Below are 11418 nucleotides of genomic sequence, written 5' to 3' on the forward strand. Positions count from 1 at the left end.
AGACTTTTTTCATCTGTAAAAGGGAAGTATGTCCTGTGTAAAGCATATATGGAAACTAAAGGAAGTCAAATTAACAAGTACCAAATCATTGGCTGTGTCCCAGGTCACCCTCTGAGAAGTTTGGGAATCACCTAAAAAGTTTGTTAAATTATGGGAAGATCTTTTTTCTCTCTCTTTAATGTGTGACATTGCAACTTTTCCTGCACTTTCCCACTGATATTCAGTCTAATTATGGCATAACCTGATTGTTTGGCCAAGTTAAGTGTAAGTTTTATTTGTAGGAGTCATAAACAGGAGCTGACTGAACAACTGATCTGAAAACTAATTTTTTATGAGAATTCCTTCATAAACATTTTCCCAAATGACCTTAATGAATAAATAACATTAAACGAGGCTGTGATGGAGTTGACCTGGGACACTGCCGCCATGTTTTTGTGCACAAGCTATCTCTACCCAATCAAAATGTTCAAGCAGCCCACACACAGGGCTGACTGTCTTCATGTATACTCCTCCTTGTATTTCATTGTGTCTTTTTATGAAAAATAACCCATTCTCAATATTCTTGTTAATGTTATTTACTGATGCTCCTGACAATAATAATACAGTTATTAACTGCCCTCTTATGCTACACTCTTGCATACTGTATGCACAGTTACACCTCTTGCTCATCTGAACAGACTGTTTCTTCCCTTAAGGAGAATAAAAAAGTTCAAAAACAGTTTATGATGAAAAAGCTTCAGACTGCATGGTACTGTTAAGAATGTATGATTATTTGATTTTTTTTGACTGGTTTGATAAAATCTGAGGCCCAAGTTGTGTCTTATTTTTGCCGCATTAGAATTTTTAAATCCCTTTTAGAAATGACACATGGTGAGAGAGGTGGAAGAGGCTACAGTAAAGTGTCCATGATTAATCAATTTGACAAAAAAAGACATCACAACCAACCACACATAATAAGCTTGGAGAAATCAGCCTTTATTTTCAAGGTCATTGTAGAACATTTTTACAAAGTGAACAGACCAAAGTAAGAAGGATAATTAACATGTTCAGAAACCAATCAATGAATAAAATTAAATGAATGCACAAACACAACCAAACAAACAAACCTTTATACCTCAGTAGACTCCTCCCACCAAGGATATTTTGATTCATCACCACAGGTGTAGCTAACATTAACAAGCAGCTCCAGGTGTGTCAGTGAACCAGGGCCCTGCCACTGAAACACATGTAGCTATGATTATGATATTAGTTACATCTGTTCACATCAGCCTGTCCTGCCTCCTGACATATTCTGAAGTGATTCCCTTGTTACAGCTTGCATCAGTTACTGACAGACACCAGATGGAGCCATTTGTCAAAAAAAGCCTTGTTGAAATGATGCAGTCATTTCTTTTAGTTCAAAGCCATGCAGTGTCCTTGGTAAAAACATGGATCTCCAGGTCTGCTGATATTTCCTTTTTCCTTACAAGTTGGCAACAGACTATTCCCAGAATATACACAGGAAACATCAATACTCCGCACTTGTGCTAAGACTTGCAAAACAGCCATTTAGTCATCAACGTTTTTTCTTTAGAAACCGCATCGAAAGAGGAAAGGGAGTTCACAGTGTCATGTAGATGACTAAATCCGACCCATACTTGGGCCCGACTCATGTGTTGGGTCAAGGGTTTCATTTTGCTGTCTGGGTTCTGCCTTGAAATAACAGATTATTTGTTGATTCATCAGTGGGGAGGAGGTAAACTGGATCTGGTTAGGTAATAGTGGACATTGGACAGCTCACATGAAGAATGGTTGTCTTCTATCAGACTGTCCATAGGTGAAATAAACATCAGAGATGCTTTGCTACAAGGTATGGCTGCATGGTACGATGACCAGCTCTTCTTCTTGATGGTATTGTTTGGTGGTGGGATGGCCAGAGCATTGTAGGGAACCCTTCAGCATCTTCAGCAAGTATCTCAGGGTCACAAGCGTTTCACCCCTTAGCCTATACGCCTCACCTATGTGGGGCAGTGAAGACTAACTAGCCTTCAACTGCTGAAGGGTTCCAACTATGAGCTCCTGTTAGGCACAACCATCTTGAGCTGGTCTCAGCTGCTGTGGCGATCTCCCCGGTGGCTTTCTTTAGTTCCCAACCAATCTTCTGCAAGAAATAGCGAAGCAATGTTGCTGGAAAACCACGGGAGCCAACTTCAGCGGGGAACAGAACTGAAAGTGCCATCCTTTGACAAGAGCCTTGTAGATCAAGCACTGGTACTTGGCTTTTCAGCTGGTGGGAGACAGATAGCCTGTCTTCTCAGGGCACTGTGAGTTTGACTACTAAGATGGTTTTTGTACTCCTGGATAAAAGAACCATGTCTGTCCTGAGTGAGGTTACTGCCACCCCCTCCGGGAAGACAAGTCTCCTCTTTAGACCTCCAGTCTGATGCCTGATGCAAAATGGAGGAAGGAATCTTGGTGGTTGTTTTTGCTTTAGTAGTGGGTAGTGGTGCCGGGTGTTTGTTGGCATTGATTGAATTAATGTTTTTATCCTGCTGGAATAGTCATGATAATTTTTCTCAAAAGTGTCTGAAGTCCCTGCCCACTGTGACCTTACTCCTGACTGACTTTAGTCACCTCAGCCCCCGCTTGGCTCTTTTCAGATAGTGTAGGTGGTGCCCTAAAATTGGCAACACCATTGGTGGTGTTTCGTCGATGCTGAACCCCTTCGATCCGGCTGAAGTGACTTTGCCGTCCACAGATTCTTCCCATAATGCCCCTGGACACTGCTGGCGACAGCATCAGCATGACCACAGGCTCCAGGAAAACATTACAGGAGCTTGTCAACATGGCGTACGTCCTCCAGTCAACACTTTCCTCCAACACAAACCCCACAATGTGCGAGGCATTGTAGGGCGCATAGCACACCACAAACACAGCGAGGGTGAAGAGGGCAACAGTCAGGACTCTTCTCTTCCCCATAGGAGGCAAATTCGAGCGCCACACCAGGGTAACGCAGCGCAGCGTGCAGAAGGACGTCACAATCAGAGGCAGAAGAAACAGGACGATGGCCATCTCCAGGCGCAGAGGCAGCAGAACCGCCAGCTGGGAGGCGTTGAAGTTCTCATAGCAAGCTGAGGTGTGATCCTGGATGGAGACAAAGTAAGCTCCTCCCTCAGCCACAAGGGCAAAGCTGAGGTGTAGCATCACCAACGCCCAAAGGGCAGCACTGATGAAGCAGGAGATTCTCGCACGGCGGTACCTCTTGTAGATAATTGGGAATGCGATGCTGAGGTAACGCCCCACCGTCACAGCAGTGATGAAGAGGCAGCTGCCGTACAGTGAGGAGAAGAGGAAGAAGTTGTAGATGGGGCAGATGGGTGGCGGCAATCTCCAGTCCTGAAGCAAAGTCTCCAGAGCCTTGACAGGGAGCCAGACCACGAGCACCAGGTTGGCCAGGCACAGGTTGAGGGCGTAGACCACATTGGGTGTGGCGCCACGCTTGCAGGCCTTGCGCACATACACAAAGAGGACGAGCAGGTTGGAGGGAAGGCCGAGCAGGAAGGTGAAGGTGTAGACGGAAAGAGCAACACAGTCCTTCACAGTCACCTGCATCTCTTCAGTTTAGGACATGGATGCCGCAGGAAGTCCAGCAAACAAGTAGCACCTCCTCCAGTTTATCATGACAAATATAAATCGTCAAACAAATTCAAACTGATAAGAAAGTCTCAAATTAGACGAAACAAAATGCACATTTGTTCTTGTGTCTTCTTCATTTATAATCCACATCTTTGTAAAAACACTAATTCTCAATTAATGGCAGCAAAGTTCTCGTCCAATCTGGTAAACAAGCAGCTGTAGAGCTGAGTTTCTCCCTATGCCATGTTCAGAGACGACTCCAACAATAGAGCATCATCTCTGAGACAGGTGACAGCGGGAAAAAAAAAGAAAAAAAAAAAGGAGGCGGTGGCCACAATACGCTGATGCATGTGGGCACGAAGGGGGCGAGGTGCACACGACATCATGACAGAGATGCAGATAAGGAGATGCATCCACTCAGGCATAAGGAGGGGGGCATTTAGCAGGCACCAGGTTTGCCTTAATTGCCCTCTCAGCGAAGGGTAACAGACAGGTAGCATCTGGGCCCTTAAGTGAAATGATTCAGAATAATTCAGCATGTCAGGAAGCACATGGCCGTCCCCTTAAAGCTGAGGCCATCTAAGTGAACTGGAGGACGCAGCAGTAAAGTCATAAATGTGCTGAGGCTGATGGTCAATGTGAGAAGAGGATGGTTCGGGCGTTTGGAAACAATGACTTGTTTTTATGGTGGAGAATGAGTTCCTTAGTTTGTGTGTGTCTGTTTGTGTGTAAAAGAAGAGTGGGTGTGTCATGCAAAAGGCTTTTGGTGAAGAAAATGGAGCAGAAAATTACTGTTGACATGTTGCAGAGGCATTTTATTAGAGCAGAATGACAGATACCAGGAAATGTTTTCCCAAGAAAAGACCTGAGGTGGTGCAAAACATGGCTGCTCGTCATTCAGTCAGTCTATTGATCCAATTTTCTGAACAAATGTGTATAATGTGTAGTCTTCTGATATCTTGCCATGAATGTTTGCAAAGTACTGATGGCATATTTACCTTCTTTATTACCTGAAGTGAAAGTGACATTAGCACCAGCCTTACAGCTCATATTTCTTCTCTGTTTTTCCAGGAAGCCTCAATGAGAATTTCTAACAGACAGCCATTTTATCATGGTCATGAAACTGAAACTGTCGGATGTTATCAATACTTAAGACTATGGTTAGATACCAGACTCACTTTTAAGAGCCATGTGAACACCTGTAAAGCAAACTGAAGGTACAACTGGAGAACAAATCTTTGTTTCTGTACAAAGACCATTGTACAATATACAATTCTGTCTGGTCTTGATTACAGTGATATTGTTTGTATGCATGTTTTTTCCACCACTCTAAAGCCTCTTGACTCTGTGTCAGGTGTGACGGGTGCGCTTTACAAAAAGAGATTTACAAAATAACCATTTTGATTAACAAAGAAATTTGCGCAAAAATAAGTTAACAGTAACAAAAATGATAAAAAAAAAGAAAAAAAAGTGACACATTAATTAAGCAAAAACAATACATAAATACAGATTAAATTAAATTACAAATGCAGAATACTAAATAAGTAAAAAAGAAAATCAGGTGTATCACAGTACCATTACTGTTATTACTCACATTATATGTTATGTTATAGATCCCCCCTCCCGCCCAACCACCCATACACACGCACACACTCCATCCCCAGCTCCTGTTCCCATCACACTTCCACTATCTTTGTATAACATAAGGGAATTATACATTTTAGAAAAATGATGCTCTTCGATGTAAATTTAAAGAGAGCACATCAGCCCATGGTAGTTTTGGAGGAAGTGAAGGAAAACTGGGAAAGGTACAGTGTCTTATTTGAAAATATCTGAAACAATGAGATTGAGGTAGTCCAAATGTTGACGTTAGATAAGAAAAACTGGAGAAAACCACAGCCACACATAAATCTTGAAAAGGTCTTGATACCTTTTCTGTATCACTGAGAAAACGTTGACTCTAACAATGAAGGGGGAAATAAATAGTTATTACAAATTGGAGCCAAGGTTGATGCAGATAAGAACCTAAAATAATGTCTAAATTTCTGCCAGATCTTTAGAGTGGTAAAAACTACTGGACTGTCTGTATACTGTCTGATTTTCAGTGGTAAGGAGGAGAGTAGCAGAGCAGAGAGGGAAGATGAGGTACAAGACAGCACCTCCAACCTGCACCAAGGAGTATTAGGGGACTGAAGCCAGTAAAAATCTTATGGATATGACCATCCCAGTAGTAAAAACGAAAGATAGTCAATGCTATACCCCCATTAAATTTGCACCTCTGAAGTAGAGTTTTTAGAGATTCCCAGGGCTTTCCCTCCCCATATAAAGGAGCTAATTTTTTGGTTGAGTATTTTAAAGAACTTTTGAGAGAGTAATAGAGGGATGTTTTGAAAAAAAAAAAAAAAAAAAATTTTGGTAGAATTGTCATTTTTACAGCATTTAGTCTGCCAATCAATGAAGGGTGAAACTTTTCTAACTCATCATTGCATCTTATATAAAAAGGTGGGATAGTCTTTAACAAAGGAAGCAGCATTGTATGTTGTTCTGCTATAAAAACTGCCTAGTTATCTCTGCTCTCTGGTAACATTTAAACACAGCACTCACAACATCACAGGTCACATGACATTTTAACTTCAGCTGAACCACTTGTTCAAACTGAACTCAGAAAAACTGGTTTCAAATACTGTGCTGCAGACAGATACAACAAGCTAAAAAAAATTAAGTTACATTCTCTTATTTCACTGCACTACAATCTACAATCTACAGTATCTACAATCACACTTGCACATGCATTTTTTAAATAATAATAATAAATAATTAAGTTTGTCTGTGAATTATCTGTCTGTCCATTTTAATCCCCATGAATTTATGTGTCTATGTATAAAGTGTGTATGGAAATGGATATGGTAAATGTTGTATGGTATGTTTTTCTAGTCTTAACAACCACTCAATGCGGTTTACACTACTAGTCACATTCACCCATTCACACACACACATTCATACAGCACTTCCCTACACATATAGCACATATTCACACACTGATATGTAGGGGGCAATTTGGGGCTCAGTATCTTGGCCAAGGATACTTCGACATATAGACTGGAAGAGCTGGGAATCAAACCACCTTCTGCAAAACAGTCTGAGGTTACATTAGTACCCAGTTCTCATGGTTCATGTTCTGCCTTCATTTTGATGTCAGCTACACGCCTGTAGAGTTTTGTGACTGTATCTTGTGCTGTGGTGATGATACTGCGGTGACAAAATTTGTCCAAACATATGAACACCTACCAAAGTGCTAAAACCACCTCTGTGGTCGTTCCTGCTACAGTGGCTGTCTCCAGGACAACATTTCACCATGACGACAAACACAAGGTAAAAACCAGCCCTGCTGTCACGGCTGATAATGAAATAAATGAACGAGACAAAGGCTTTACACAACGGACAATTTTAATTAAGCTCAACTAGATTTTCAAGGTCAAACAACGAGCTAGGCTGTTCAACAAATTAACAAATCTAAATCAACCAAACTGAGAGAAGAGTTTACACAACAAGCAATATTTAATCATTATAACATGTTATTATTTAACCTAAAATGTTAGAGCAGCCCTTTTATTATATTTTTAAGTTGAAACAACAAGTTATATTTTACAGTGTAATACTAAATGAGAAGAGAATATACTTGCATAAAATAAAGTAGCAACAAATGCTAATTGGGAAATGCTGTCTCAGTTTTCTCTGGTCTCAACATGGAAATATAGAGTAGTATACTATGATTTACTGATGTTGTGACAAGTGAGGCTTACACAACACATCCATTTGAAGACATTACTACTGAGGCAGGTGAGAGTTACGAGGGTTTATTGTGTTAGGATCCTGTTTAGTTTTTTTTAATCTAAACTGTGTGTTTACTGTACGAGTCAAAGTTCACATCATTATCACTGACTTCATTCTCCAAGCAGCCTCAGTTGATCAAACAACACGATGAGGCCAAACATGGCCACTAAAGATGATGGTCGATAAAAGTAATGACTTTACCACACATGAACGTGAGCTCCTTGTCTACATGATCAATAAATAAAAAAAAAAAAAGCAACCTCAAATAAATAAATACATTCAGATGCCAGAAATATCCAAGCAAGATTACTTTAGTAAAAAATAAGTAAAGTTAAACACACATAAAATACATAGCTGATCACAACTAAAAGCAAATTACCCACAGAAGAAAAGGGTCTTGACAAGTCAGGAGAATAATTCTTGCGACAGTTCTTGTTGAAATAAATACATAAAATCCAGGAAATTGTTTTGCTTTTTTCTTCAATGACTAATGAAGATTAATTAATCTTTTAGCATTTTATTTACTACGGTCAGACCTCAGAACTGCATGTGAGGTCTAAGGGCATTTTCTCGATTTCTACATTATTTCTTAAATTCACCATTGATACTTGCATATAACATAATACCCAAGTGTTTTACATCATAATTCTCAGAACAATCTCAGTTCTTTCTATAATGAGGTGCCTTGTTGTCGTGGAGCAAAGAGATAATTTGGCCCAAAAGCTGAAGAATTGAAGCCTGGTTTCTGAAATTCTTCAAATCTCTTGTGAAAACAAACTTTTACTGATGTGGATCTTCGATTGTTGTGTCGCTTGAAACGAGTTTACAAAAGTTTTAGGTTCATAAAAATAGCACAACATGTGAGTAAAATAGTAGATAAATGCCTAAAATGAAATTTTGTAAAATCGCTGAGTCGTAATGTCGTCTTCTCACTCTACTTAAAACAAAATGTTAGAGGATGTGAATCATGTACGATCTCATAAGAATATGTAAGGGAAAGTGGAGAGTCCACAGATTCTAACAACATTCAAACCATAGTTCTACGCTGTATTATCACTAAGATATTAATAGAAACATCCAAGTATGGACAGCACATTTTGGTGGTGTCCATTGCTTTCGGATTGTTAAAAACATGAAGCTAAAAATGAATATCTGTTCCATTAGATCCCTTCAAACACACAGACCGTCTTGTTACTGAGCCAGAAGCTGCAGGTTGCTCCTCCCACTGGAGTTGGTGAGAGGGACCAGCAGGACCGGGGTTTTGCCGGAGCAGGAGGCTGACGTCAAGTGGGTGCGGGTGTTCATGCTCCGTTGTTCCAGAGATAAAGCTTCCTGTTTTCTGGACAGATCCTGCAGCATGCGGCCATGATGGAGCTTCATCTTCTGCAGAGAGTGTCTGAGTGGAGAGGGAAAGGGTTGAACACAAGGATGACAGAGATGTATTTTAAGAGATACTGTAAATTTCCTGAATGTTACTTTGTCATTTTTCTGTCTCTTTATGCTAAATATGTTTGATTTATGTTTGACAACCTTGGTTGACAAAAAAAAAAATTTTTTTGCTGATGAACAGGAAAATAAAAATGTGGATAATGTGGATGTTAAATGTGATGATAAATGTGGATATTATCTAAACTGAGACTCACTGAGCCTCAGACAGCTTCTGTTTCAGAGCCAGGATCGTGGCCTCCAGCTGATTGACTTCAGTAACGAGGCCGTGTTGAACCTGCAAACAAACAGGAAAGAAGAGAACCAATCAGGACCAGGGCCAGGCTTCTTATAGTTTCTATTAAAACACCTCCACTGCTCCAGAACCTCATCTCTGCACAGGTCCATGCCCGGTCTGTTGGTCCTGTTCTCCAGTCTGGTGTGAGCCAGTTTCAGGGCGGCCGTCTTCGCCTGCAGATCTGTATCCAGTCCGTGGATGTCGCTCTCCATCTCTGTCATTTCATCTTCAGTCTGCAGACGATTAGAAACACTGTGTGTCAGAAGCCACAGTAAAAAGATACACACCTGACATTAGAAGATGTTAGATGTCTTACTGTTTTTATCTGCCACTCCAGCTCATCTCGGGCCTGCTCCTCGTGGTGGTTACGCTTACGAAGAGCAAACTCTGTGGCCCTCCGCTGAGTCTCCAACTCATTCTGCAGCTGAGAAACAGACGTTAAGAGAAAGGACTCACTGCAAAGTGTCATATCAGTCAAATACTGTTACTACAGAAGAAATGAGAGAATGATTGGTGCATGACATTCTCATATTCTCACACAGATAAGAAAACCAAAGAATTCATTAAGAAAGAGCAACCTTTAAGATACCCTGCGTCAGTATTTGTGTTTCAATAAGTCTTGAACTAAAAGGTTTGTGTTAAACCCACAGTCTGTATCTTCTGCCTCAAGGGGTCTCTCAATCAAAACAATAACAAAAGATGGCGTTGGGTGATGTCATGAAATAGCGTGGGGTCATGGGAGTTGTTGTCTTCACCACCATTACTGTAAGCTCCAGCTACTGTAAGAGCTTTTTACCAGCAGCTGAATTATCCACAGAGGTGTCCTCCTCTTCATCACAAACACACCAGGTGATTGAAGACAGTAAAAACACTGAATAAAACAGTTCCACATTTTAAGTCAGTGTTTCTCGGATACAGTTCAGCACACACAGGACAGGACGTCTCCAGCAGCTGGGAGCTGAGCTGTCTAACATTTCCTCAGCTTGTTTCTCTGATAACTTCAGATCCAGACGTCCGACGACTAAAATCCTTCATCTGCTTCAAATATAGAGCTGAAAACCACCAAGGTGGAAAAAGTGTATGTGGCTTAAAACTAGATAAAAGTTAATGTTGAGCGTCTGTCAGACAAACACACTGACACATGATCTCAGAGGATATGATGTCACTAACAGGCGACCAATGAAATAGAGCGTTACCATCATTAAAATCACAGATTCCTCTGGTTTGAGACATGATGGAAACATCTGAGATAATGTAAGAGCACAACTCAACAACATATAGAACATAGGTCTAGTTATTTTTAGACATTTTAATGTGGAAAAGTTACAGATTATAACTTTAAAGTTGTTGTTTTGTATTGTTGGGTTTTTCCAGAAGGGACAAATCTGCAAAAACGAAAGAAACTTATTTCCACCTTAAGTGCCACGTAGTATTTATATTATAAATACTATGTGGCCGGGTGTAGTTACATCACACCCACCTGGGCTCTGGTGAGACTCATGTCCTCCCTCATTTGCTGGGACACCTGCATGGCCTCCTGGGCACGAGATACATTATACTGGCTGAACTGCAGCCACTCCTGGGGGGTGGAGGAGCTACAACAACAACAGTGACATTTCTACATTTTAGCTGAGGAATCAGTAAACCAGGAAGTAGTGGTTGTAAAATTCAAAGCAACAAGCACTTCTCATGCACAGCCTCATCCCATGGTTACCCTGATGGTATGCGAGTCGGGTTGGTCTTCAGGGAGATCTGAGGGGACTTTATTGTAAGTGACAGGCAGGACATGTCAATGTCCAGAGTGTCCATCTTGTTCTGGAGGTCAGAGGTCAGCTGATGTCGAGCCTCCTGCAAAACACTGTGGACAAGAACAAAGAGAGGAGGTCAGAGAAGAATCAGAAACGGAAAAGTCTGTTTTAACGTCACAGCACAGAGCTCCTCACCTCAGCTGTTCGAAGGCCTTGTCTATGTGCTGCTGCAGAACCTGCTGGACTCTCCCTATCAGATCCACCTCTTTCTTCAGCTGCTCATCCACGGGGTCGATGACCAGCTCGCACCCTCGCCGTCCCTCCCTCAGCGTCACACACTCTGTGCTGACCTCCAGAGGAATGACAGTTGCAGCCAGGGCCTGCTCGGTCTGCTCCTTAGACTGACCCAACACACACCAAGGCTGAGGTTAATTTGCTGTGAGTTCAGCACGTCCACAGTTTGTTATTCCTCCACGCCGCAGATAGTCAGAGCAGGAG

General features: G+C 41.4%; 2 protein-coding genes across 2 annotated transcripts in view; both read right to left on the reverse strand.

Annotated features, from left to right (window-relative positions):
• Nucleotides 1-2589: 2589 nt before the first annotated feature.
• On the reverse strand, nucleotides 2590-3591 carry LOC111220832 (free fatty acid receptor 3-like). Its single transcript, XM_022744070.1, has one exon. The coding sequence runs from the start codon at nucleotides 3589-3591 to the stop codon at nucleotides 2590-2592; it is 1002 nt and encodes a 333-aa protein (XP_022599791.1).
• A 5049-nt stretch (nucleotides 3592-8640) lies between these two features.
• The window catches only part of tekt2 (tektin 2), a 7124-nt gene continuing 4346 nt past the window's right edge, over nucleotides 8641-11418 (reverse strand). The window contains exons 8-11 of the mRNA XM_022744071.1: nucleotides 9489-9596; nucleotides 9262-9405; nucleotides 9093-9172; nucleotides 8641-8845 (exon numbers count right to left, since the gene is read on the reverse strand). Coding sequence (XP_022599792.1) covers nucleotides 8641-8845; nucleotides 9093-9172; nucleotides 9262-9405; nucleotides 9489-9596 — 537 coding nt within the window. The remainder of the gene's footprint in view (nucleotides 8846-9092; nucleotides 9173-9261; nucleotides 9406-9488; nucleotides 9597-11418) is intronic.

The sequence above is a fragment of the Seriola dumerili genome, unplaced genomic scaffold (assembly GCF_002260705.1).
Source record: "Seriola dumerili isolate Sdu_G_001 unplaced genomic scaffold, Sdu_1.0 BDQW01000078.1, whole genome shotgun sequence".
Classification (NCBI taxonomy): Eukaryota; Metazoa; Chordata; class Actinopteri; order Carangiformes; family Carangidae; genus Seriola; species Seriola dumerili.

Coding starts and splice junctions, on each gene's coding strand:
- LOC111220832 (XM_022744070.1), bottom strand. CDS start 3,591: ATGCAGGTGACTGTGAAGGACTGTGTTGCTCTTTCCGTCTACACCTTC.